Source organism: Nannospalax galili, unplaced genomic scaffold (genome assembly GCF_000622305.1).
Source record: "Nannospalax galili isolate Female #2095 unplaced genomic scaffold, S.galili_v1.0 scaffold690, whole genome shotgun sequence".
Classification (NCBI taxonomy): Eukaryota; Metazoa; Chordata; class Mammalia; order Rodentia; family Spalacidae; genus Nannospalax; species Nannospalax galili.
The window spans coordinates 1400219-1428033 of NW_008329288.1; the positions used below are offsets into that span (position 1 = coordinate 1400219).

General features: G+C 45.4%; 3 protein-coding genes across 4 annotated transcripts in view; 1 reads left to right on the forward strand and 2 right to left on the reverse strand.

The window, feature by feature from the left end:
* Positions 1 to 1011: 1011 nt before the first annotated feature.
* Positions 1012 to 9126, reverse strand: Foxred1 (FAD dependent oxidoreductase domain containing 1). Its single transcript, XM_008834674.3, has 11 exons — positions 8865 to 9126; positions 7983 to 8206; positions 6547 to 6660; positions 6156 to 6274; positions 4587 to 4681; positions 4204 to 4305; positions 3203 to 3279; positions 2859 to 3019; positions 2588 to 2717; positions 1950 to 2054; positions 1012 to 1707 (listed from the first exon to the last, which is right to left on the reverse strand). The coding sequence occupies exons 1-11, from the start codon at positions 9100 to 9102 to the stop codon at positions 1453 to 1455; spliced, it is 1620 nt and encodes a 539-aa protein (XP_008832896.2). The 5' UTR covers positions 9103 to 9126; the 3' UTR covers positions 1012 to 1452.
* Positions 9127 to 9197: 71 nt separating this feature from the next.
* Srpra (SRP receptor subunit alpha) lies at positions 9198 to 15022 on the forward strand. The gene is made up of 14 exons (XM_008834710.2): positions 9198 to 9422; positions 9999 to 10082; positions 10362 to 10525; positions 10727 to 10887; positions 11135 to 11291; positions 11401 to 11554; positions 11699 to 11790; positions 11902 to 12020; positions 12132 to 12218; positions 12537 to 12709; positions 12798 to 13011; positions 13453 to 13616; positions 13698 to 13796; positions 13914 to 15022. Exons 1-14 carry the CDS (start codon positions 9306 to 9308, stop codon positions 14040 to 14042), a joined length of 1914 nt encoding a protein of 637 aa, XP_008832932.1. The 5' UTR covers positions 9198 to 9305; the 3' UTR covers positions 14043 to 15022.
* Positions 14304 to 27815, reverse strand: part of Fam118b (family with sequence similarity 118 member B) — a 58471-nt gene continuing 44959 nt past the window's right edge. The window contains exons 5-8 of one of the 2 annotated variants that reach the window (XM_008834703.2): positions 25251 to 25379; positions 21070 to 21355; positions 16125 to 16181; positions 14304 to 15753 (exon numbers count right to left, since the gene is read on the reverse strand). In XM_008834703.2, coding sequence (XP_008832925.1) covers positions 15740 to 15753; positions 16125 to 16181; positions 21070 to 21355; positions 25251 to 25379 — 486 coding nt within the window. In that variant the 3' untranslated portion in view covers positions 14304 to 15739. Of the gene's footprint in view, positions 15754 to 16124; positions 16185 to 21069; positions 21356 to 25250; positions 25380 to 27815 lie in introns of both variants that reach the window. The other variant, XM_008834700.2, reaches the window with a different exon arrangement.

Here is a 27815-nt window from a genome sequence, read left to right on the forward strand (position 1 = left end):
TTACTACTTGGGCACCTGAGAAGGTACCATCCAGGGTTAATCAGTTGTCTGACCTCACTGGTTACTTCAGCCTGTCCACTATGTCCCTGGCAAGTCCCATCCTGTCTTTTAGCACTGCCTTCAGATGGTCTTTTCCTCTTCTGCTGACCTCATCAGGACTGGCTCTCCCAACCCCACACAGGTTTTAACTTCTAGCTTGCCCATCTCTCCTCTCCCCTCCCATATGTGATGTCCATTTCTATCTTTTACTTTTCACTCTCCAAAGGCCACTTTTTAGGAGGAAAGAGGAATTTTCCCAGGGACTTGTTATACACATTTAGCTGTCCAGGCAGAAACATGGGAGCTACTGACTCCATTTCATGTCACCACTGTCACTGCCTGGCTCCATCCATATACCTTCCATTATGACTGTCCAGGCACCCGTTGTCTCTGCCATGTGGACTGCAACAGCCTCCATTTGGCCTCCCTGCCTTTTGCCTTGACATCTGAATCTGTTCTCCACAAGTGAATCATGGTGATCTCCTCCAGGACTCCTTGTATGTTGGTGCTGGAAATCAAACCCAGGGCCATTTGCATGCTACTCTATCACTGGCCTGCACCCTTAGGCAGAAAGTTTCTAAAAGGAAATTTGATCATGTTGCTTCACTATTTAAAACTCTTTGGCTGGGCACCTGACAAGATGAAATCCAAGCTCCTTAGTGTGGCTCTTCAGACCTTGGCTCCTTTCATTCCGTGATCTAGCCAGAAAGCCACTTTGAATCCCACCACAGGCTATGTTGGTGGTCAGGAGTTGGAGCTTTATAAAGGTTGACTAGACAAATGGTCCCATTCCTCCCCCTCAAACCAGTGTTCCTGCAGACACTCAGGAATACCAGACACCAGCATAAAAATAAGAGGCCTCCCACAAGGGTTCTAAGCAAAGCTCCCAGGAGGGCAGGGCCTCTTTAAAGGGCAGGAAACTTTAAAAGCTTCTGCTTTGAGAAGAAAATCAGAAAGAACAGAAGAACAGAGTGAAGGTGTTAATCACATATATTAATTGATGAATAGGTTAACAGACAAATCAGTTAATCTGGGCCAGGCTGTGCCGGAATGTTCTGTGCCTGGGCTCTGTCCAGAGGGTCAGAGACCCATTTCTTTCCATCAGCACCAGGAAGGAGACCGGTTGGTTCTTTGTCCCACCCTCAGGATGCCAGCTGGACTGCCCTGTGTGGTGCCATCAGCTTGGGCTACAGATCAGTCCTAGGTCCCACTCCATCATTTTCCATTGGCCTTGGGTCCCAGTGTCTGTCCTCATTTCCTGCTCAGTTACATGGTGGCAGAATGGCCTGGCTGAAGGTTAGTGAGGAAGGGGAAGCAGCCCTGGCACAGTTCTGGGAAGACTCAGGCAGTGACCAGCCTGTGTGAGACAAGGGTGATGTCCGTACTTGTGGGGCCCAGAGAACAGCTTCCAGCTCAGAGGATATTGTACTCCTGTAACTTGTCTTCCAAGTAAAAGCGGGTAAAGAGGAAGGGGCTCATGTTGATGGTCTTGAATTCACCTTCCAGTACCACTTCTGCCACAGCTCGTCCAACACCAAGTGCATGCTGAAGCCCGTGACCACTGAAGCCCGTAGCAAAGTACATGTTGACAACTAGAGGGTGGGGGCCTACCACGCCATTCTGGTCAAAAGTATTGTAGTCATAATAGCCAGCCCAGGCACTCTGAACCTGTGGGTGCACAAGATGCTGGGGTTCCTGGCCAAGCTGCAAACATGCTCAACCCACACTCTTAGTCGGGGGCCAGCTGCTGAGGGGTTCATGGGATGGGATAGACCCAACAGATTGCTCAGCGGTTGAGAGGCGGAGAGAATATGACAGTAAACAGGCAAAGAGACCAAGATGCTCTAGGATCAACCATTTTGGATTCAATTCCTAAACCCAAACAGGAACAATTACTCTCTGTCAGTTACCTTCAAAGTCTGAAAAGCTGGCACCCTCTGGGCCAAATGGGGCCACACCTTATTCTGGAAGAAATCATGGTCCACTTCTAGGTTTGCTGGGTCTGGTTCTTCCTCCTGGGTGAGAGATTGAGACAAGTCTGATACTGCCTGGAATACAAGGGTAAACCCAGACTCACTGATTCCTATAACCAATCGCTTCAGTGGACACCAATCCTAACCTCAATGACACAATATGGGAGCTACCAAAAGGCTTACCTCTTTATTTATTTTAATTAATTAATTAATTAATTTATTTATTTATTATCTATCTTTTTGAGTGGATTTGCTATGGAGACCGGGATGGCTTCGAACTCACAGAGATCCACCCGCCTCTGCCTCCTGAGTGCTGGGATTAAAGGCATGCGCCACCATGCCCCGCCCTATTTATTTTTTTAAATTAATTTATTTTTGGTCTTTTTGAGACAGGGTCTCCCGGTAGCCCCACCTGGCCTGGAACTCACTATGTAAACCAGGCTGGCCTTGAACTCACAGAGATTCTCCTGCCTGTGCCTCCCAAGTGCTGGGATTAAAGGTATGTGCCACCATGCCTGGCCCAGGCTTGCCTCTATAATGGCAACTGATCTGTGTCTCTGAGCATCTTAACTTACCTCAGTGGGACTACAGCCACCTAGGTAGTTGCTGCCTAGTCCTTCTCGTCGAAAATAGACTCCACTGGTGTCTGCAACCAATGGTGTCTCCAGGCCTGGTCCCTGGGGGCAGTGCCATAAATACACATACCTGCCATAATCAGGGGAGTTGGAATATTTCAGAAGTATCCATCATCAGCCCTCTGCCCCCTTCCACCCCATGCACACACACCACTTTTAAAAATCATTTCTCTCTCTCACCAACCTCCTTAGCTGCCCTGAAGGAAGCTACCTTTTCCTTGGCTCCACAGGTAGCTTGGTGCCCTGCAGGGTGCCAGGTGGACCTTTCCCAATACCAGCCAGCTTTGCAATATGTCCAGACCAGGCTCCTGCAGCATTGATCACTATGGCACATTCCACAGGCTGATACTCTAGGCTTTTGTCCATCTTCACCTACAGGAACCAAAGGGTAAGGGGAGAGAGTGCTGGGGCCACACAATGGACACCATGAGGTCTATTTCCTCCTCAACCTAATGTAACCAGTACCAGGAAGCAGGCAGAAGACCAAAATTAGGGCAGTTATCACCCTTCTTCCCCTCCAATGTAGTGGGAAGCACACTCGGATGAGGGACTTACATGGAGTTTGTGGATCCTTTTCAAGACCATCTCTTCCCCATTTGGCCCCTCCACACAGCTAGATGAAGTGATGAAACCTATAGGAAAGAAATAAATAAGCCCTTCAGGAAGGGGAAGCTCAGTGGTAGAGCATATGCTTAGCAAGCATGAGGCCCTGAGTTCCATCCCCAGAGTCCCCTATCACTACCACATACACAAAGTCTTGAGGGAAATGGGGAGCCCACTAGTTTCTTTTGAAGACTAGGTCTCATGTATCCCAGGCTGTAGCTGAGGATGACCTTGAACTGCTGATTCTCCTGCCTCCACACCTCCCAAGTACTGAGATTAAAGGCATATACTGTGCCCAGCTTATTTGGTACTGAGGATGGAACTTATGGCTTTGTGTATGTTAGGTAAACACTCTTATCAGCTAAGCTACATCCCTGGTCCCACTTAACTGCACTGGTTTTCTTTTTTCTTTTGCCCACTGTTTTTTCTTTTAAAAAAATTATTTATTTTTATTTTATGTGTATGAGTTTTGCCTGCATGTATATTAAGTCTACCCATGTATGCAATGCCTACAGAGGCCAGGAGAGCACGTTGGATCCTGGAACTAGAGTTACAGATTGTTGTTAGCCACCATGTGGATGCTGGGAACCAAACCCTCATCCTCTGCAAGAGCAGCCAGTGCTCTTAACTGCTGAGCCATCTTTCCAGCCCTGCCCACTGGTTTCTTAAGAAAATGGGAAGGATGATTTCCTACAGATACTCAAGTTAGCAGACATCAGGAAAATAATGAACTTTACCATACAGGAACATGGTAACTCTGGAAATATGATGTAGGTCACAAGTCACAAAGCGGCCTAGTGAGGAGAGTTGGGATGCCTAGTAGTAGTCCCTCAAAGGGGACGGCCTCTCACACCAACCTGTTTGAGCATGTGAGCAAGAACATAAGGCCTGGTTTAGGCCTTGCCCTGGCTGCAAGAGGACACAGGCAGACAGAATGAGGCCTCAAGACTCACGTGTCACTTCTCCTTGGCAGAAAAGAACACCCATTGACCGGACCTTGCGACGAAGGCCCTGGAGCAGAGACCAGGCGTCAAACCAACCTTCGTTCTCCATCCCTAAGATGAGGAAAAAGAGAACTCATGAAGCATTGGACCCCTCCTGTCCTACTCTATTTCTTCCCCTCATGCCAACATTTTTTATAGGGCTTTATAAGCAGAGGGCATCGTGACTAACTGTACTGGAGTCCAATCACGCTGAAGGCCCAGTAGTATGGTCTGGGACAGGCCTTGCTGCTCAGGAGCAAAGTGTGGAGGTGGCACACTGCGACTTCCAACCCAAGGAACCCTTCAATCCCCAACTTCAGGAAAAAGCTGTCCACTCTACAGGTGAGCCTTACCATAAGAAGCCAGAGCCACTCCCTCTGTGTTTACCCAGGGAAACTTGTTCTGTAGCTGCTCAGGAGACATCAGGCAAACCTTGGCCCCTTCCTGCCTGAGAGAAATGTGTGCATCTGAGTTAATGTCTTAAGGCGTGAGGAATTCAGAGGGGAGGAACATGAACCCTGACTCCATGAGAGGAAATTTCCAGCTCACTGATGACACTTCACTGCCCCAAATGGCCCCGTTTTTCCTCACTGCTGAATGTGAAGGCTCTTTAGCATGTGAGCCCTCTTTCCTTCCCTCTACCCTCATCCCCCCTTTAGTACTCTCATCTCCTTCTTACCCTGTACCTACTCTGTCTCCTTTCATGACAATGATGGGGAACTATGTTCTCTTCACTCCTGTAAAATATACAATCCTGTCCCTTAACACAACTATTTCCTCTGGAACACTGTCCCCATATGCAGGAGAATGCAGGTACTAACACACCTATGAGCCAGTGCCTGGTTTAAAATGAGTCAAGAGTGTCATGTCATCCTTTCCTAGGTCTTCTTGCCTTATATCCCCACATGTGAAATGGGATGTTCTGATTAAATGAGGCAGCATCTGTAAACATTTAGGATATGACCTGCTGTCATTAGTGTGATTTGTAGGGCGTTAAAGAGAGCCTGTGCCATAATGTATCACAAAGATGTCCACTTTTGATTGATTATGAGGTTCATAGAGGCAATGGTTGCCAAAGCCAACCTATTGCCTGTAGCCCCCACTGGCCTGGAACTCACTAGGTAGACTAGGTTGGCCTTGAACTCACAGAGATCCACCTGCTTTTGCCTCCTGAGTGGTAAAGGCATGCGCCACCATGCCTGGCTGTTGCCTGTTTCGTAAATGAGCTACACTCAATTATTTGTATTCTATCTACAGCTGCTTTTGTGCTGTTAACAGTGGAGCTAACTGGTTGTAACAGACATTGACTGGCAAGCAGAGCCAAAAAGATTTACTGTCTGGCCCTTTACAGAAAGAAGTTTGCTGACCTCTAACTTAGGAGTCTTTATTTTACTTTTTCAAAAGTTTTTAAATTTTTTTTTTTTTTTAAATGAGTATTTTGTCTGGTATATGTAAGTGAAACATGTATTTGCAATGCCTGCAGAGGCCAGAAGAGGATGTCAGGTCTCCTGGAACTGGAGCTATAGACAGTTGTTAGCCACAATATAGGTGCTGGGAACAGAACCTGGGTCCTCTGCAAGAGCAGCCAGTGCTCTTAACTACTGAGCTATTTCTCCAGCCCCTAAATTAGGATTCTTGTTAGAAGCCCAGTCAGTAGGCCACTCCCTAAAGATTCTGGTTTGTTAGTCTGGGATGTACCCTAGGTGGTTCTTAGAAACTGGCCAATGCAGGAACCATTTTCTGTCCAAGTCTGGGTTACAGCATTTACCACAAGGCACTGAAGGTTTGCATGTGCACATCTTTCCCGATAGTGAGCTCCTAGAGACAAGGTACTTGTCTAGCTTCCCCACTCCTAATTTAGTGCAGGAGCTCCCTAAATAGGTAAAGTCAAGAAGCAGCTGAGGGCAGCACTGAGCACCCACCTTTGTATTTTTACATTGTTCTCCAAGGCAGCAGCATCCTTTTCTGAAGCTAGCAAGAGACATCCTGAGGGGTTGAACCGGAGGTCCACAGGAGGGGCATCCACCACGGCCAGGTACTCCTGTGTGCAAAGGAAAGCTGCTCTCTAAGGAGGCTGAGGTAAAGGGGAGCCTTCCTGGTCTTCTCCATCCGTAAGGCTCCTAGCATCAGTGCCCCAAATCAGGAGAAGCCCTTCTCTAGGCACTAACGCTAAAAGAGTCAAGGGTCCCAGAGCCTTGTTGCTTCAACCACTCCCCTCCCTAGTTCCCTTTGCCAGCTAGACTATTCCTCTCTTTGTTAAAGAAGTCACCACTTTAGCACCCCTCCATCCCAACCAAATCTCACTGTACATACATTGATGTTCCGTAGAAACTCGACTGAAAATAGGGAAAGCCGTACATTCTCAGGCATGGAGAACTGCTGCCAAATCCCACCCACAGAAAGCCCTGCGGAGGAGGCCTGTGAATACTGAGAAAAGACAAGAAAAATTGAGGCAGACCAGCAAGCTGCCCTGTGAATGGAATCCTGCAAAGGAAGCTGTCAGTATTACATCTAAAGTTAAAAGGGAATCCCTTTTCTCAATTTATAATGTAAGGGGAGGAAGGGTGGATGAACCTGCATGTAAGTCAACCTGTAGCTTAAAAAGATAAACAGTGCTTTAAATCATCAGTGGCAGATGAACTAAGCAGAGGCTCAAGCATCTTCATAGTGTTGGACACACTGGAACAAAGTAGTAATAGCCTAGAAACCCAAAAGCTGGGTGTGGTGGTGCATGTCTTTAATCCCAGCATTCAGGAGGCAGAGGCAGGAAGATCTCTGAGATCAACACTAGTCTGGTCTACATAGTGAGTTCTAGGCTAGCTGGGGCTTACATGGAGACCCTTACTCAAAAAAAAAAAAAAAAAAAAAAAAAAAAGGATATTACCAAGATAGAGGATTTTCAGCTAGTTGCCAATATCAAACAAGAACAACCCATGTGTGGAAACCTCAGAAATCATGGGAGCCTAAAAGAAGGTAGAGACAGCTGTTTGCATTAATAAGTAGCCTGCTGTCAGATGGGGTGGCACATGCCTTTGATCTCAGCACTTAAGAAGCAAAGGCAGTTGGATCTCTGAGTAGGCCAGAGTGATCTACATAGCAAGTTCCAGGCCAGTCAGGGCTACATAACATAGACTGTCTCAAAAAAAAAAAAAAAATACAGCTGAATACAGGCTGTCTCAGACAGACTTTCAAATGTGGAAAGAATCAACACTGTAGAATCTGTTTGCAAAACCAAAAGCCCAGGCAAATGTGATGGAGCACACTTGTAATCTCAACTCTTAGGAAGCTGAAGCCAGGAGCATGCAGAGTTCAAAGCCAGCCTAGGCTACATAGTGGTATCTTGTCTTCAAAAAGATAGAGAAGTAAATTCCTACTAACAAAACAAAAATTCTTATTGTCAGCGGGGCACATTGGCGCCCATCTTTAGTCCCAGCACTTGGGAAGCAGAGGAAGGTGGATCTCTGTGAGTTCAAGGCCAGCCTGGTCTACATAGTGAGTTCCAGGCCCGCTGGGGCTATAGGGAGATCCTGTCTCAAAAAAAAAAAAAAAAAAAAAAAAATTCTTATTGCCAAAGCTCTTGGTTTGAGCAAGAAAGAACCTGGGACTATTCAATTCAAGGTCCATGCACAGCTTTAGACCTCAAAAAATTGAGTTTTCTCTCTCCTTTTCTTCCCTTACACCTAGCATCCTCAACAATATGAGTCATCTTTACTGCTCCATTCATAATTTTGCCCTATCCCAGACCTCACCGTGTGGTCTTGGTCCACCACCAGCACCCGAATGGCATCTTGTTTCTTTTCCAGCTTCTTCAGCCAAAAGGCCACTGACAGGCCAAAGATCCCACCCCCTATAATAACCACATCTGACTGTTCTGGGGGCAGGTGGCTGGTGTCATACAGTTGTGTTTCCCAGGGTTTTCCAGGCAGAATGCACTCGATCTTCTTCTTAAACTCGGACACTTTTGCATCCCAGTCTGTGGGACAGAGTTACAATTAGAGGGATTTATTTCTTTCTACGTGGTGGTGGTGGTGGGCTGGGAGGATGCGCACAGGAAAAGGTGGGCTGAGTTGACAAGTCCCCACTGTCATCCTTTCTCATAAAATCAACTCACATGCAGCAGTACTGTCACCACTTTGCTGTTTGATCTCTGTACCAATCTCCACTACCATGCATCACGCCTACCACTGAAAGATTCAATTTCCTAAAATTACACTCTCGACTCTCTAAGCTAGGTGGCTCACATATTTAGCTCCTTCAGTCTTCCCTCAGTCCTGAGTCCCAGCTTCAGATATTCAACTACATGGTTATCTCCACTAAGGTATCCTAGGCCTGCGGAACAGGAGTTCCGGGTATACTCCATCCTGTAGAGCTTTTTAAAGCATGGCACCTCTAAGTGGTCCTATATCCAGAATATGCATTACCACCAGCAAACAACGAGATTTGTGCCTTGAAAAGTGCATCCTTCGGATTTATACACCTGCCTGGTCTCTATAACCTCTGGTAGGTAAGCTTGCCCCTTCCCCCAGCCGACTCGTTGTCCTGCCAGCATGAGCCAGGGGCTGAACCTTGAAGGTCGCATATGTGTAGACTGTAGGCAGCACAGAACCACTACAGTATACCCTCTGCTTTACCCAGAGTAGAGACTCCTCTACGCGTGCTTAGCCCTCGGGTCAAGAGGCCCGGGCCCAAGCCCAGCTGCAACACTCTCCGAAACATGGTACTTCGCAGGCCGGCTCCTTTCAGAACTAGCGGACGTCCAGCCCCAGCGTGGTCATCGGCCCGCGCCACAGGGCATTCACCCGAGTGCGCCGATCGGCCCGCAGACCCCACCCCCTCCAAGCTATAGGAAGCCTCGCTCACGGCCACCATTGGTCAGATTTGCGTCACGTCATCCCACGCGCCCTCGGCGGAGAGGGGCGGGACCCTGGAGGCTCGGAGCGGAAGTGCGGCTGAGCTGGTTTCCGGGCCCGCTGGTGTGACGTGTCCCGCGCTTGGCGCAGCAGGAAGCGGCGGCGGTCGCGGCCCGAGTTCCCGGTGCCGGCCTCGGCCCCAAGACCTCTCCCGCTGCCGCCATGCTCGACTTCTTCACCATCTTCTCCAAGGGCGGGCTTGTGCTCTGGTGCTTCCAGGGCGTGAGCGACTCGTGCACCGGGCCCGTGAACGCATTGATTCGTTCCGTACTGCTGCAGGTACCACCCCGCAGGGCAGAACTCCGGGTTCTCCTCTGACCCAGTCTGTGCCCCACCCCACCCCACCCCCGTCATCCCGCGCCTTCTGCCCAGTCCTCAGATTGGCCGCTCACTGGCCACCCAGACTCGACTTCCTCCGGCCGCATCTGACTACCCCAAAACTTTGCCCCCCCCCCCGCCCCCGTATCTGGGACTCTAGTCATAGCCCAGAGACTTCACCAGCCTTTTTCCACTTACCCCAAGCAGCTTGACTTTCTCTTGTGTTGCGTCTGGGTGAGGCTGTGGATGGGAGAACGCCTCTTAGAAACACTAAATGATGCACACTTGAGAGTAGATCCAATTGTTAATGTGTGACTGTTACCCTTTGGGCTGTCAGATGTCTCGCCTTCCCTCTCAACATTCCCCCTTCCCCCAACTTGGGTGTCTCCTATTCTTGACGATAGGGTAGTAGAGAAAAATGTCTCAGCGCCCCATTGCCCCGAGGATAGGCGTGAATATCTGGTTCTTCCCCAAACGTAGTACAAAGTTTGGTTCTGTTGTGGATAGCCTGAACCTTGAGACATGCTCTTTTTCTAGGAACGGGGAGGTAACAACTCCTTTACTCATGAGGCCCTCACACTCAAGTATAAATTGGACAACCAGTTTGAGCTGGTGTTTGTGGTAAGTTTGGGTATGTTAGAAAGCCAAGTTATGTTCTTAACAGTCCCCATTAAGAACCCAGATTAATTGCACTGTGTGATGAAATAGAGAAAAAAGTAGGAAGGTGGAGGGGAAAAAGAAAGCAACTTCTGGGTAAGGTAGAAAGCTTGGCTACCTCTCAGGATAGGAAAACTGCCAGCTGGCTGAGCCTATCTCTGGAAGCCTGGGTTGAGCTGGCCACCTTCCATTCTGGGCTGACATGTAAGCAGATCTATTGGCTCTGTTTCCTCCCTTAAACAGGTTGGGTTTCAGAAGATCCTAACACTGACCTACGTAGACAAATTAATAGACGATGTGCACCGGCTGTTTCGGGACAAGTACCGCACAGAGATCCAACAACAAAGTGCTTTAAGTTTATTGAATGGCACTTTTGATTTCCAAAATGACTTCCTGCGGCTTCTTCGGTGAGAAACTTCTCTTTAAAATCAATTTCCATGGCTCAATGAGCTCTCTAAGGTGGCTCAAGGGTAGTAACTTAGGGGTTCAAAGCAGTCACAATTTTTGGTTCATTTCTGGTTGTTTTTTTTATGTGGGCCCCTGTTGAGTTGGGACTCTTTCCCCCTCCTACATGGGCAGAAAGATCAGTCATTCTCTTTTCTCTCTAGTGAAGCAGAGGAGAGCAGTAAGATCCGTGCTCCCACTACCATGAAGAAATTTGAAGATTCTGAAAAGGCCAAGAAACCTGTGAGATCAATGATTGAAACACGGGGGGAAAAGCCCAAAGAAAAAGCAAAAAACAGCAAAAAAAAGGGAGCCAAAAAGGAAGGTTTGTTTAGGCTTTTTGAACATGCTGGGGTGTGAAAAGTGTTAATGTGGTGGAGAAGTATGAGGGGCTCCTTTTGCTACTGCTTGTGTCCTTCAGCTCAAATGCTCACCTTTCTATTGTCCCCAGGCCTTGTTGATTTCCAAGGTATTTGGTTCAAAAGTTTGCTCTTAAGAATTTGGAAGAAGTCTTAAGAATTGTCTGGTTGGCCAGAATCTGGGTTTCTCTCCAGTGATGTTTCTCGTAACAGGTTCTGATGGCCCTTTGGCTACCAGCAAAACAGCCCCTGCAGAAAAGTTAGGTCTCCCACTGGGGTCTGAGAATGGAGAACTTTCCAAAGAGGAGCTGATACGAAGGAAGCGAGAGGAGTTCATTCAGAAGCACGGGAAGGGTCTGGACAAATCCAGGTGAGCAATCTTTTATCACTTCTCTCTGGTGACTGTTACAGAGTTGTGTTGGGGGCCAGGGAGCTGTGCTTGGCTTAGTTCTTTTCTACCCTAACCCTTTGTCACACAGCAAGTCCACAAAGTCAGATGTTCCAAAGGAGAAAGGCAAAAAAGCACCTCGGGTGTGGGAACTAGGTGGCTGTGCTAACAAGGAAGTCTTGGATTATAGTACTCCCACCACCAACGGAACCCCGGAGGCTGCCCTGTCTGAGGACATCAATTTGGTAAGAGGCATACAGCCAGAATAAAGATTACTAGAGAGTTGAAAAATATACCAGAATTTGAGAGTATAAACTACACTTAGTTTCTCCAAATCAGACATAGCAATGTTCCTGATCCCACCTCCTTCCTTTCCCCATGTCATCCAGATTCGAGGAACTGGGCCTGGGGGGCAGCTTCAAGATCTGGATTGCAGCAGCTCAGATGATGAAGGGACCACTCAAAACTCCACTAAACTTAGGTAGAGGGGGATTTCAGATGGAAGGTGGCGTGGATGGCTGCAGAATTGATGAACCATATATACCTCCTGCCTGTTGGCTTTATGTGTATTTGTTATCTTCTGTGCTTGTAGTGCTACCAAAGGGACTCTGGGTGGCATGTTTGGGATGCTGAAGGGCCTTGTGGGTTCCAAGAATTTGAGTCGTGAAGACATGGAATCTGTGCTGGACAAGATGCGCGATCATCTCATTGGTAAGATCTGAGGACAATAGGTTAACTTGTGTTTGTGGAGTAGAGGTGATTAGGAACAGAATCTACTTTCTGAGCTGAACCTTAAAGTACTCACACTTGTCCTCTTCTCAGCTAAGAATGTGGCTGCAGATATTGCTGTCCAACTCTGTGACTCTGTTGCCAACAAGTTGGAAGGGAAAGTGATGGGGACCTTTAGCAGTAAGTATCTCCTTAAGTCACGAAGTGCATATGCATGCCAGAGGTGAAACACTCAGACTATCATTCCTCTTGGGTATGTGCCGTTTGGCAAACTCCTTAATTTCTAAGCCTCTATTATGTAACCTAGATTTTAGGACTTTATTTGGATTAGGGCGATTAAATGAGTCAATACTTTTATTAAAGTGCTTAGAACAATATAGTCTGAATTCCTGGAAAAGAACCTAGTATGGTCTCAGTTCCCTTAGCTCCAAAAGATGTTGGGTATTTTTTAATACAGTGTTTGGTTTCATCACTGTGTCCCTCCATCTCCCTTGTAAGCGGTGACTTCCACAGTCAAGCAAGCGCTACAGGAGTCCCTGGTACAGATTCTGCAGCCACAGCGTCGTGTAGACATGCTCCGGGATATCATGGATGCTCAGCGTCGCCAGCGCCCTTATGTTGTCACCTTCTGTGGTGTTAACGGAGTGGGGAAATCTACTAATCTTGCCAAGGTCAGCACAGCTCTCTAGCCTGCTGCCTGTAACTTTCTGTATTTCAGGATCTTGGTGCTAGGTAACGGTTTTCTTAACTGTTCTGCAGATTTCCTTCTGGCTTTTAGAGAATGGCTTCAGTGTTCTCATTGCTGCCTGTGATACTTTCCGTGCTGGGGCTGTTGAGCAGCTTCGTACACACACCCGGCGTCTGACAGCCCTACACCCTCCTGAGAAGCATGATGGCCGCACGATGGTGCAGTTATTTGAAAAGGGCTATGGCAAGGATGCTGCTGGCATTGCCATGGAAGCCATTGCCTTTGGTACAGTGCATGGGGAGTGGAGTGTGGGGCCTTTTCCTCCTTGTAGTCCCTAGGAATTTGCAATCAGATTCACACTACTGTTAACTTAACACTCAGTAAAAGTCAGGGTGTTCTGCTTTTGGGTGGTAATGGTTAATGTTTATAGCAAGCTAGCATATTCTTACCATAGACCTAAATGTGGTCACCTTTATCCTATTTCCGTTCTTTCCCAGAACATTTTTGGTGGTAGCCAAGAATAGGACATGTTTTTCCTCATATTATACCTTGTAACCAAATCCAGAGCCTGGGTAAGTAAACAAGATAGGCTTTTCACATAGCTAGATTAGGACATCTTGAGAAGCTGGCAGCAAACACAAGTGACAGTTGGGTGGCTTTTCACATAGCCAGAGTAGGACATCTTGAGAAGTAGGCAGTGAGCACTGACTGTTTTTCTCTCTCCAGCACGTAACCAAGGCTTTGATGTGGTGCTGGTGGACACAGCTGGCCGAATGCAAGACAATGCCCCTCTGATGACTGCCCTGGCAAAACTCATTACTGTCAATACACCTGACTTGGTGCTGTTTGTTGGGGAGGCCTTGGTTGGCAATGAAGCCGTGGACCAGCTGGTGAGGGCTTGGGCCTAGTTCCCTTCACTCTTAAACTTTGGTAAATTAGATGTGCTCTTATGTCAACTTTTCCCCTTCCAGGTCAAATTCAACAGAGCCTTGGCTGACCATTCTATGGCTCAAACACCTCGGCTCATTGATGGCATTGTTCTTACCAAGTTTGACACCATTGATGACAAGGTAAAAGGTGGATGGCAGGATCCTGAGACTGGAAGGAGGCATGGGCTTCTTTTCACTAAAAGTCTTTCCTTATAAAGGGGGCTTGAGCTGATTTACCACCCTCTTTCTCTGCTTCAGGTGGGAGCTGCTATTTCTATGACATATATCACAAGCAAACCCATCGTCTTTGTGGGCACTGGCCAGACCTACTGTGACCTTCGCAGTCTCAACGCCAAGGCCGTGGTGGCTGCCCTCATGAAGGCTTAACATGGCTCTTGCCTAATACCAAATCGTTGCTTGCCCTAAGCCCCCGTTCCCTGTCAAGAATGTGCTGTAGAGTATGTGAGCAACTTTATCTTCAGTGTAATAAAAAAGCAGAGTGAGGGGAGCTCTGGGGATTTGCAGCCCCTCCTAACTCTACTCCATGTTCAGCCCCACCTCCTTCTGCAAGGAGGACCTAATCATGTTACAATCACTGCCTAATGACCCTCCCTTATCAACAGGAGCCTCCCTCTTTTTACTCAGGCATCCCCTTCACTCTGCCTACAGACTTAAGTCTTGTAGCTTTGACCAATGGTTGGAAGACCCAACACCTAAGTATTGCTAATTAGTGTGATCAAGAACCACCTGAATTAAGGAGCAGTTTGAACTCCCAGCTCCACTGTGTAAGAGACTTCCAGAGCCAGCTCTGAGTCTTGAATGGCACCTCTCTAGAGTACATAGCTTTCAAGTCCCTGGTGCCAGGATGATAGCCACCTCACTGTGGCCCATTCTTAATTGCTGCTAGTTCTAAATCTGATGATGACCCTTGCCCTATTATTGCCCCAAAGCATCAGCTAGGCCTTGTTACAAAATGAAAGGTGAACCCCACTCTTCCCTTAAAACAAAGGGAGCTAAGCTGCAGTGTCACATTGGACTTCTCAGCCTTCCAACTCCTCCCAGCTCCCAGAATCCAGATGTAAGCTTTGCATGTTCAACTTCCTGGGAGAAAACCAACAGTCAGAAGGGTATCTGTTGTCCCATGCCCCAGCCCATTCCTGGCCTCCTGAGCAGGTCCCTGGCTTTTCCTCATCCTCTTCTACAGTGCCTGGTAGACAAGTGCTATGTTGAAGAATACAAATCTCTTGTTAAAGACTTGTCCTGTAGTTTGGTATTACAGATGTGTTATTAGTGCAATAAGGTGAAGGCTGTCTGCCCAGAGAAATACATAATTTATATAAGAAAATAAATTTCATAAATAAACTGCCTCTGTTCCGTAACTTACTTTATATAGGATTTTAAACTAAACACACTAGTTTTAGAGCTTTCTCAGGGTAGGAAGGGCAAAGCAGGAACTGGTAGTGCTGAGGAATTGGGTGAATGGTTGTCCTGAGAATGTAATCACCCTAAGGTGAAAGACTGTTTAGACTTAAAATTAGGTGGTTTAGTTTCTACAGTGACTCTTCAAAGAGCCAGGGCCCTGTCAAGTAAATGAACAAGCTTTTAATACAGCTCAGTTATGTAAAATACTGTACACTGTAAAAGATCTAGAAAACTAGAGCTTCGAGTCATGTTTTAAAAAAACCGTTAAGCTTAATTGAAAAACCAAGTAGAGTACAAAACTGCAACAAGAGCCCACTGACCCCATGACTTATAGTTCCCCAAGTCCTTCTGCAGAGCTGCAGCCAGAGCCAGAGCCATCACATAGGTCTGCTCTGTGGACACAAGCATGTCCAGCCTGTGGGGTAGGTGGGGGCTGCACTGAGTCCTGATGTCACTGGCTATTAAACTGGACCAGTCAGCAGAGTATCAAGAAACAGCCGGCATGAAGGGAAAGGTGGAACACTGCCACCCCTATTCTACCCCAAACTTCAGCTTCTGGGTACTCCTGGGAGCTGTGCTGAGTTCTTGTTAAGTTTGCTTTTTAAACACTGCACAGGAAGGCCTTACAGCATGGTCTGATGGTGGTAGTTTCTCCAGCTCATTCAGGTACTACAGCCTATGAAGAGAAAGAAGAATGAAAGGAAGTTTCACAAAACAAGTTTCACGCATCTAAAAGCTGCAGGGCACCAGTCAGCCCCAACTCTTCAGAAAGCAAACTTTCTTTTGGGGTCTTTTTGAGACAGGGTCTCCCTGTAGCCCCAGCTGACCTGGAACTCGCTATGAAGACCAGGCTAGCCTTGAACTCACAGGGATCTGCCTGCCTCTGCCTCCCAAGTGCTGGGATTAAAGGCGTGTGACACCACACCAGGCCCCAGAAAGCAGACTCTTAAGAATCTTCAAATAGGTGGAGAGGTACATCATGATTTTCCACAGTCTTAAGTTTTGGGAAATTTTCTCACTGACAAAACACAATAGGAATTAGTGTACCTCTTATTTCACTGTGTGTTGCAGATGAACCATTTAGCTGGCCTTCTCTCGGCATCCCTGCTAAGAATAACAGTATTAGGCATTAGACGGAAAAGTGAAATTTTTTAAAAAGACATTTTGTGTGTGTATGTCTTAGGAAGGGGTGCATGTGTGGAGGTCAGGACAAGTTGGTTCTCTCTTTCCACTGTGTGGGTTAGAACTCGGCTCCTTAAGCTTGGTGGTAAATGCCTTTACCCATAGCCATCTTGGGTAAAGGCAGACCTTGGAAGAGCTAAAACTTAAAGGCAGAAATGAAAACTTAAGGTATTTAAGGGCACATGGTATGACTAAGGCATTTTGGGAACTGGAGAGATTGCTTAGCAGTTAAGAGCAATGGCTGCTCTTGCAGAGGACTCAGGTTTGTTTCCTAGCACCTACATGGCAGCTAACAAACAGCCTGCAACTGCAGTTCCAAGGGATCGGATACCCTCTTCTGACTTCCACAGGCACTGTATGACATAGGTACACTTACATGCAGGCAATACATATAAAATAACAAAAATTTTTAAAAAAATGATTTTTTATGTGTATGAGTGTTTTGCCTGCATGTACTTAAGTGGCATAGGATCCCCTGGACCTGGAGTTAGACAGTTGTTAGCTGCCACATGGGTACTGGAAACTGAATCTGGGTCCTCTGCAAGAGCAGTCTTAACACTGAGCCATCCCTCTAGCACCCCTTGATTTCCTTTTATCTTGTATCTACTGACTCAAAAGCATAATACGTGATGAAAAGCTTGACTCATCTCAAAATGAAATGCATATAAAAGTACCCTGCTAGATTTGAAATTACCCAACATATTATTTCAAGAGCCCCATAGCTGTACAGAAAATTCTTGATTCAAAAATAAACAGAATGACTTGATAACCAAGGAAACCCACTCTAGAAAGTCTGAATTTCTGCAAATAGAGCATGATGATGTATGTTTACAATTCCAGTAACCTGAGAGGCTGAGACAGGACTGAGAATTTGAGGCTAACATGGGATAGAGACATCATGTCTCAAAAAAGCATAAACAAAACCAACCAACCAACAAAAGTCCCAGGTTCAGCAATATAGACTGTGACCAACAGCAGGAAAATTTCTTTAGAACTAGATAGGTGAGTCAGAATGGCTATATCCTGTGTGCTGGATAGCTTTATTGTCAACTTGACACACCTGGGTTGAGGGAGCCTCAATTGGGGAACTGTCTCCATAGGACTGGCCTATGGCCATGTCTGTGAGGCATCTTCTTGATTGCTGAGTGATGTGGGAGGGCCCAGGCCACTGTGGGTGGTGCTACCCCTGGGCAGGTGGGCCTGTGTTGCATAAGAAAGCAGGCTGAGCAGGTACTGGGGAGCAGGCCAGTAAGCAGTGTTCCTCTATGGCCTGTGCTCCAGCTCCTGTCTCCAGGTTCCTGCCCTGAGTTCCTATTGTGGCCTCTCTCAGTGATGAACTGTGACCCAGGAGATGTAAGATAAATAAACCCTTTCTTCCCCACGTTGGTAGTGGTCAAAGTGTTTTGCCACAGAAATGGAGAAACAAACTAGGACACCCTGGAACTGGCTTCATCCACTTTTATTTACTATTTATTTATTTGTAATTTATTTTCAGGTTAAAAACATTTTTTTTACATTTATTTATTTATTTAGTCTTTTTGAGCCAGGGTCTCCCTGTGGCCTCAGCTGGCCTGGCACTCATTATGTAGACCAGGCTGGCCTCAATTTCACAGAGATCCGCCAGCCTCTGCCTCCAAAGTGCTGGGACTAAAGGCGTGCACCACCACATCTGGCATTTACATTTTATTTTAAAGCTGAGGTCTTGCTATGTTGCTCTGAGATCCTGAACCCATGGGACAGAGCCATGTTTCCTATTCAGCCTTCTAATAGTTGGGAGTATAGGAATGCACCACATCCACTTCAATGTGAAGTTTTTTTAAAAAAAATATTATTTTTATTTTCATGTGTATGAGTGTATTGCCTGCATGTATGTGAGTGCACCCATGTCGTGCAATGTGCAGAGGTCAGAGGAGGGCTTCGGATTCCTCTGGAGTTAAGGACGGCTTGTAGCCACCATGTAGGTGTTGGAAATTGAATCCGGGTCCTCTGCAAGAGCAGTCAGTACTCTTAACTGTTGAGCCATCTCTCCAGCCCCCCCCCTTTTTTATTTTATCATTTTTATTTTATGTGTATGAGTGTATTGCCTGTGTATGTGAGTGCACCCATATCGTGCAATGCTGTGGAGGTCAGAAGAGGGCTTTGGATTCCTCTGGAATTTGAGGATGGTTTGTAGCCGCCATCTGGGTGCTGGACATCAAACCCGGGTCCTCTGCAAGAGCAGTCAGTGCTCTTAACCACTCAGCCATCTCTCTAGCCCCTCAATGTGAAGTTTTTAAAAAGCATTCTTCTATTTAGCTTGCATAAAAATGTTTGCCACACAAGAGGCCCTAGGCTCAATCTTCAGCACTGCACAAACAATAAACTGACTGGGAAGATGGCTCAGTGGGTAAATGTGCTTGCTGTGAAAACAAGAGGACCTGAGTTCAAATCCCCAGCATGCACCTAAAAGCTGCAAGCAGGGCCAGTGAAATAGCTCAGTGGGATAGGCACCTGCTGCTAAGCCTTACTACCCAAGTTTAATCCCTAGAATCTACAAAGGTGGAAGAGAGAACTGACTTTCAGGTTGTCCACTGAGTCCACACACAGCTCCTCCACTCCCACCCTCCATGAGCTTATGTACACACAGAATAAATAAAATGTGAAAAACAATGACAATAACAACAAAAAAACCCTATAAAGCCAAACATGATGGCCTGTAATTCCAACAGTCAGGAAGTGGGAAGCTTATGAGTTCAGGCCAATCTGGGCTTTATAATGAGATTCTACTTCAGAAAAATAAATAGGGACTAGAGAGATGGCTCAGTGGTTAAGAGCACTGGCTGCTCTTTCAGAAGATCAGGGTTTGATTTCCAGCACTCACAGCAACTATCCTAACTCCAGTTCCAGGGGAATCCAACACTTTCTTCTGACCTCTTTGAGCACTGAATGACACAGGTACACTTACACACATTTGGGCAATATACTCACATACACAGAATAAATACAAATTAAATTAAAACCCAAAATAGAAGGCTGAACACAGCTTAAGTACTACTGAATAAAGCAAATTTAGTAAGCATCATTCCAAGATACTTCTCCAGACACAATCTACCTACAATTTTATATTTATTAGATCATGTGCTATTTGCAAATGTGTTGTTTCTCCTGCTCATGTCTTTGGCATTTTTCCCCCCCTCTACATTTGAGACAGTGTCTCACTATATAACCTAGGCTGTCCTCAGACTTTCCACCCAATTGCCTCAGTTTCCTGAGTGCTAGGATTATAGGCACATGCCACAGCATCCTCAGTCTCACATCATCTTATGGATTCATTGTAGTTCATCACTTAATAAATGCTGGTGTATTTATAGTCTCTATTACCGATGAGGACATTTTATTTTATTTTTAAAATTTATTTTTGGCCAGGCATGGTGGCGCACACCTTTAATCCCAGCACTTGGGAGGCAGAGGCAGGTGGATCTCTGTGAGTTCAAGGCCAGCCTGGTCTACATAGTAAGTTCCAGGACAGCTGGGGCTACAGGAAGACCCTGTCTCAAAAAGACGAAAAAAAAATTATTTTCAGCTTGGTCTACATAGTGAATTCGAGGCCAGCTGGTGCTATAGGGAGAACCTGTCTCAAAAAAAGACCAATAATAAAATAAATTTATTTTATGTGTATTGCCTGCCTATGTGTAAGTGCACCTGTATCATAAAATGCCCATGGAGGTCAGAAGAGGACATGAGATTCCCCTGGAACTGGAGTCAAGGATGGTGGTTAGCTACTATGTAGGTTCTGGGACTCACACTTGGGTCCTCTGCAAGAGCAGCCAGTATGCTTAACTGCTGAGCCATCTTTCCAGGCCCTGATTAGGACATTTTAGATGCCCACCTTCTAATCTTTTGCCATTTTATATACAGCACAGGTTATTTTCACACTAGGTATCTTTCTTTGGTCTGAGATCAGGTTTATCTACGTTGCTCAGGCTGGCCTGGAACCTGCTATGTGGCCCAGGCTGGCCTTGAACTTTGATTCTCCTGCCTTAGCCTGAGTGCTCAGATTATAGGTGCATACCACACAATCACCCAAATATTTCCTTAGGAGAACTTTCTTCTAGGATAAATTATACTGGTAGAATTTCTGGGTCAAATTTTTACCAAAGCTGAGTGACTGTTTCTATTTTGAAATCTGAATTCTAATTGCATCTTACCTGAAGCTAAGCCACCTTTAAAAAAGTTTTTTAAAAGATTTGAAATATAAGTGCATGCCACTTGAATGTGGGTGCCCCAGGAACTGGAATTATCTGAGTCACCTGATGTGAGTGTGAACTTGAGTCCTCTCTGGAAGTCCTCTCAGTGCTCTTAATCACTGAGCCATCTCTCTAGCCCCCGCCATTAAAAAAAAAGTGTGTATGTGACATGTATGTGTGGGTGAGACGCATGTGTGGAGGTCAGAGGACAATTTTTGGGAGCAGGCTCTCTTCCACAAGTGGTTCAGGAGAGCTAACTCAGGTAGTCAGGCTTGAGTGCTAAGGGCTTTTACCTGCTCAGCTATCTCGCTGGCCAAAGCTAAGCATCTTTATGTGCTTTTTTTGTTGTTGTTGTTCCTGTGTATATAATGAATTGCAAGACCAAGTCTTATGCCCATTATCTGATTATCTAATCATAGCTTAGTCTAACCTGAAGACCTGACACTTCCCCCCTCTGCCCTCCCCTCCTCTTCACAAATCTGGTCAGGCACCACACATTCCTCATGTTGGTAGTGATTTTATCCATCACAAACACAAAAAGCCAAAGGACTGTTGCTGTCTGCACCACCCCCTCTTCACCTTACCTGATCTGCCCCTTGTAGAGATCTCACATGTCAGTCGTTTGAAATATTCGGGAAGATCAGCATAGTCATTTCCATAGGAGATGACCTTAATCCCCTTGTCTAGCATGTTTTCTCGAAGCTTCTGGAACTCATCTACATCTCCTCTCCGAACCAGCATGAAATGTTCCAGGTCAGATTTATGCTTGACAGCCTCTAGGAACAGGGCCTGGAAAGTGGTGTCATCTACTGTCCAGCCACAACCCAAGAAAAGGAATGACTTGTTTTCATAGAGTTTCTGAATCTCTCTCTTAAAGGGAAAGAAACAACATATTAATGACACTGAAGACATGGCTAAAGCAAAAAGGTCAATAGTTCAAACATAACTGCTACATAGCAGGCTGTGATGACTAACTGACCAAGATTTAAGAGGGGAAAGATGACATCACATGAAGGATACAAGAGTTTGATCTCCTGATTATTACTACAACTTGATGCTTGTTCTGAAATTTTATCTTTACCTGACATTCTTTTGAAGGTTCTCTTTCTGTCCCCCCCCCCCTTTTCTATGAACCAATGAATTTTTTGGGCTTACTTAGAGCATAGTGAGAAGTTACTTATGGAAGCATGGACATTACCTGATCATGGATGACAACCTCATCAAAACTGAATGCAGTTCCCCTTTCAGTTTAACTTACACTTCTTGTAAGTATCTTCCAATCACTGGGAATGGGGCAAGTGTAGCAATAGCTAGCATCCCAGGTAAGGTTCCTGCAACTGGACCCTCCCCGCTTTTACTGGAGTGTCAGTAGTTCCTTTGCCATAATCGTAGATCTAGCTACCTTTGCTCTGTTCACCTCAATTGCCATGGCTACTGGGTCAAGGTAATCTTTACTTAAAGATTAGGCTGCTCATGTTATGAGGGAGCAAAAACGTACTACAAAAATGCTTACAAAAGTTGTATAAGAAGTATTATTCCTTTTTTAAAAAATATTTTATTATTTTTATTTTACGTGTATGAGTGCATTGTCTGCATGTATGAAAGTGCACCTGTGTCATGCAATGCCCATGGAGTTCAGAACAGGGTGTCAGATCCCCTGGAAGTGGAGTTATAGACTGTTGTTAATCACCCATGTGGGTGCTGGGAGTCAACTTGGGTCCTCTGCAAGAGCAGTCAGTGCTCTTAACCGCTGAGCATCTCTCCAGTGCTCCTTTTCTTTTCTCTTCTTTTTTTTTTCAGTGACTTAAAAAAAATTTTTTTGTGTGTATTTCATACAGAACATCCCAAACAATCTCATTCATCTTTATACCTGCATCACAAATGGCACCCTCCCATAGCCTTCCCCCTCCCGCCACTGGAGCCCATATACCATCATCCTTGTTACTGTCCACTGTGTTATCAGTGCCCCCAGTCGTTCCCCAGTGCAAGTCCCTCCTCTGAGTCTAGTCAGCCTATCTAGAGTCCCTTGTTTTAGGAAGATCGGCTCCTCCTCATCTAGCAGCAATCAGTTGCCAACATTCCTTTAGGTAAGACTGGGGCCTGCTGTTCATTTTCCCAGTTCTATACTGGGTTACTGTCTGGGAGTCTCCTGGGATACCCTGGCCAACAACTCAAAGGAAGGTATCTTCTCCTGTCTGGCATTGTTTCTTGTATACACATGGACTCTTAAAGAAATATACTGATCACTTTAATCTTTGGTTATACTTTCCTTTTGGGTGTTTAAGATCATACAGTTGACCCAAATAAACCAATTTATTTTTACTCTTAAGGTTGTTTGAGGATTTGTTCCTCAGGGGTTACATGGGCTTGGGAAGAGTCACTGGCTCCTTTCTTTTATCAGTACCATCTATGTGAAGACAAGTCAAAGGTCCTCCTTGACTGTGGCTAGCTTCACTTAGAAGCATGGAGGAAATGTTCCCTATGTGTTGACCCTCCTCTTTGTAGACTGCACACTGGTTCAAGTCCATCTGGTGGGGTCTCCATGGCCTCCCTGAACAAGAGGACAGGTGACTCACCACAGTTAAATAACACTTTGAGAGATAAGGTTCTTAAAAAAAAAGGGGGTGGGGGGAATGCAGGCTCAGTGGTTAAGAACATTGGCTGTTCTTGCATAAGACTGGGGTTTTTTTTGTTTTTTTTTTTTCTCAGCACTTACATGGCAGCTAACAACCGTCTATAACTCCAGTTCCACGGGAATCAAATGCCCTCTTCTGACCTCCATGGGCATTGCATGACATGGGTGCACTTAGACACATGCAGGTAATACACTCATACATATAAAACAAAAATAAAGCTAAAACAACAACAACAAAAAAAAAAAAAAACAAAAAAAACAGAGATTGCCAGGTATGGTGATACACACTTTTAATCCCAGAACTCAGGCGGTAGAGGCAGGTGATATCTGAGTTCTAGGCCAGTCTGCTCTACACAGCAAGTTCCAGGCTAACTAGGACTAGAGACCAGGTTTTAAAAAAAAATTAGTATGTGTGTGTACATGATGTGCTCATGGGTATGTGTGCCACGAAGCATGTGAAGAAGTCAGTAAACAAGTTTGTCAAGTCTGTCCATTCTCTCTTTTCACGTAAAGGGTTCATTGAACTCAGGTTGCCAGGCTTGCATGCCAAGTGCCTTTTCCCACTGTGCCACCTTGCCAGTCTTCTGTGGGGTCTCTAATTGGTTTCACATCATTGGCACTGGTCTACTGCTCTTGTAGTTTTATTTTTTAAGATTTATGCTCTTAGAGGTAATTCAAGAGCCAGTGGATCTTTGATATATCTTATACTTTAAGACCTTTTGGACCAAATTTGCCAGTTTTTAATTATTATTTGTTTTTTTAAGTGTGTGTGATATGCATGCATGTGTACGCATGGGGGCACACATGCATGTGGAAGCCAGAGGTTAATCTTGGGTGTCTTTCTCAATTGCTTTCCACTTTATATACTGAGGCAGGGTCTCTCACTTGAACTCAGAGCTCAGAGATTCAGCTAGTTTAACTAGCTAGCTAGTCTTTAGGATACCCTGTCTCTACCTCCTGAGTGCTAGGATTATAGATGTGTGCCACTGTCCTGGTATTTAAACAGTATTGGGGGTAGAACCAAGGTGTTCATACTTGTGTAATAAATGCTTTACCCACTGAGTCATTGCCTCAGCCCCCACATTTGCCCTTTTCTTTGCCTTACAAACTAAAAAGATAATTCCATCATTAAATATGCCCAAAGAAAGTCTTGATTACTTAAAATATTGTTGTATATGCATTTATGTGTGCATATATGCTAAAATGTAATACAGAAATATAAAAACATCAGAAATGACTTTACCTAAAGGAACACTCAGTATCAGAAATGAATACAGTAACAGCAGATGTCAGGGAAGGATAAATTCCTTTATTCTTCAGAAAGCATCATATTTTCTGGTCTTTCTCTGGCTCTGCCCTGTAAAGATTCTATGTGATGCAATCATGAAACAGTTGGCACCAAGCTGGGGGCCAGTGGATTCTGCTAAATGTCCCAGACCAAGAAGTGTTTCTGGTTTAAACATGTACATGTGAACAAGTCCAAAACTTCAACCCCAAAGATCAGCCAATTCAAAGAAGAAAATCTTCATTTACAAAACTAATCACTTTCCCCCCCAATTTTCCAACTAAGTAGTTAAGTGTGAATAAAAGTCTAATCTTTTTATATTTGTAGCTGATTTTTAAAAAGCAGCCTGAAGTATTTTGGACATAAGTGTTAGTAAGAAACCAAACAGGTGGTGGCACACACCTTTAATCCCAATACCTGGGAGGCAGAGGCAGGCAGATCTCTGTGAGAGTGATGCCAGCCTTGTCTACATAGTGAGCTCCAAACTAGTTGTCTCAAAAAAACAAAAACAAAACCAGAAACAAAAAAAGACCAAAGAAACCAAACGATGAAGTGGAGGACTGATGTATTCTTTATATGTAAGATAATGCCCATGAGGGAGTACTGTGCTGTCCACTGGCTGTTCATCAAGCACAAATGAAGACCCTATGATCTAATACCTGAAGCCAGTGCTGCATTGCCTAGGAAGGCTCAGACACCCATGAGCTAAGAGACAAAAGAAACAGGGTCTAACTTTTTAATTTTTTTGATTAATGAAAGAAAATGTTCCTCCTTTAGGACCTATAGCATGCTCAGGATGTCTTCAGGAAGAGGTTCCTGAGCTCACCTACATCAGCACTACTCACCATAACTTCAGTGTTTCTGAGGACATTCTGATATCCAGCTGGATGGAGGACAATGCCACTAGGGTTAGTGTAGACCCCATGGATATGTAACACACTCAGCTTCCGCTTCTCCTGAGCCCACTCCAGGACCTGTACAACACATACACAGCTTGACTAGGATGGCAGATTGACAGGCTTCAAAGTCACAATATCAAAGAGGCCACCTGAGGATCAGACATCTGCCATAATTCTCCAGTTTTACAGTATTATAGGACAAGAATGCAAAAACCTGATGTGGCCCAAGTTTCTAGATGGCATGACTATCAGGAACGATCTAGTGACTTCTTTATGAAAGTGGCCCAAGTTTCTAGAAGGTAAGACTATCAGAATGATGGCAGAGATCTAGTGACTTCTTTATGAAAGTAACCTCCAGAAATGACAATTTGTCACCATCTGCAGAACAACATGGACCCTTTACACTGGTGATAAAACTTCAGAGCTCTGCTTACTACTCTGATGGTGGCCCAGGCCCTGGTGTAATTCTTTTCTCAGTGACTCCAGGCTGGCCACATGGCTTGCTATAGCCAATGGGCATTAGCAAACAGGACACGAGCAGAAGCACACTATGGCTTCTACTCCTTCCTTCCCTTCCCTCCCTCCCTTCCCTTTTCTTCCTTCTTTCCTTCCTTCTCCTTTTCTTTCTCTCTCCCTCGCCCTCCTTCCTTTCTCCTCCTTCCTCCCTCCCTCCCTCCCTCATTATTTTACTCAAGCTGGCCTTAAACTTTCAATCCTTCCACCTCAGCATCCAGAGTACTGGAACTACAGGACTGCAAAACCACACCTGGCTTAATTCCCTTTTACTTTTTATTTATTAATTAATTTATTTATTTTTAATGTTTTCTTTCATTATTTTTTAATTTTATATGTACGAGAGGATTGTCTGCATGTATGTGAGTGCACCTGTGTCATGCAATACCGTGGAGGTCAGAGGGCTTCGAATTCCCTCAGAACTGGAGTTAAGGACGGTTCATAGCCGCCATGTGGGTGGTTGGGAATCAAACCCAGGTCCTCTGGAAGAGCAGTCAAGTGCCTTAACCACTGAGCCATCTCTCCAGCCCCTACTTTTTATTATTTTTATTTTATGTGTTTGAATGTTTTGTCTACATGTAGGTGAGTATACCACATGCATGCAATGTCTGCAGAAACCACAAGAGGGCGTCAGATCCCCCAGAACTGGTGTTATAGGTGTTTGTTAGCTACCATATGGATGCTGTGAACCAAACTGAGGTCCTCTGCAAGAGTAGCTAGTGCTCTTAACCACTGAGCTATTGCTCCAGCCCCACAATTCCTTTTAAAAATTTGGCTCTACATTACCAAAACCAGAGTGGAATAACAGCTACTACTCTGACTGAGGCAAAGACTGTGGCAATGAAGAATCACTGATCTATTTAGACTATTTAACTGGGCTCTAAGCTGGACTCAAAGGCAGGTTCCAGATTAAACAAAACAGATTGAAAATTACAAAATCACAGAGCAGGGCGAATGACCTTAAGAATGCATATGATTAGCAGCATCTTTAATTAGTTAACTAATTTATTTACTCTCCTCTCTCCTTCCCTCTCTCCAATCTACCTCCTACTTCTCCCTACCACCATGCCTGACTTTTTTTTTTTTTTCAAACATGGGTTCTGGGGGTATAACTCAGGACTTTATGCTTGCATAGCAAGTACTTTTATCAACTGACTCAGCTGCCTCAAACAACTTCTAATCTCAGTGGTTTTTTTCGTCTTTTTGAGACAGGGTCTCCCTGTAGCCCCAGCTGTCCTGGAACTCACTGTGTAGACCAGGCTGGCCTTGAACTCAGAGATCCGCCTGCCTCTGCCTCCCAAGTGCGGGGATTAAAGGCGTGTGCCACCACGGCTTTTAAAACCAGGAAAAACTGTCAATAGTCAAAACTTTTAAAACCTTTGCATTTTTACTGTATACTGATTTTTACCTCAAAAACCAGCCGACCAACTCCAAAAGTACAAGCAGGGAAAAGAGGGTTCGTTTCTCATTGTTACGGTTTTTATGTAAAATATTCCTACTGGCTCAAAATTTGAAGGCTGGTCCCCAACTGGTGGTGCTATTTTGGGAGGCTGTGGAACCTTCAGGAAGTGCAGCTTACATATGGAAGTAGATTACTAGGCGCATGTCTTTGAAGTTATAGCCTGGTCCTGATCCTGCTCCATCCACTCTGTGCTTTTTGTTCCTCCACGATGAGAATTCTCCTGCAAGCTCCTACAGTCATGAAGGAAGCCTCTCCACCACGCTTCTCTCACTGTGACAGCCTAAACAGTGACCCCAAATAAGTCCTTTCCTCCCTGATGTTGCTTCTGTCAGGTATTAGAATGTGAAAAGCAATTCACTTCGGCTACATAAATACCAATATACTAACCAGAAAACAGCTTTTCTTTTGGGGGGATCTTTTTTTGAGACAGGGTCTCCCTATAGTTCCAGCTGTCCTGGAACTCACTAGGTAGACCAGGCTGGCCTCAAACTCACAGAGATCAGCTTGCCTCTGCCTCCCAAGTGCTGGGATTAAAG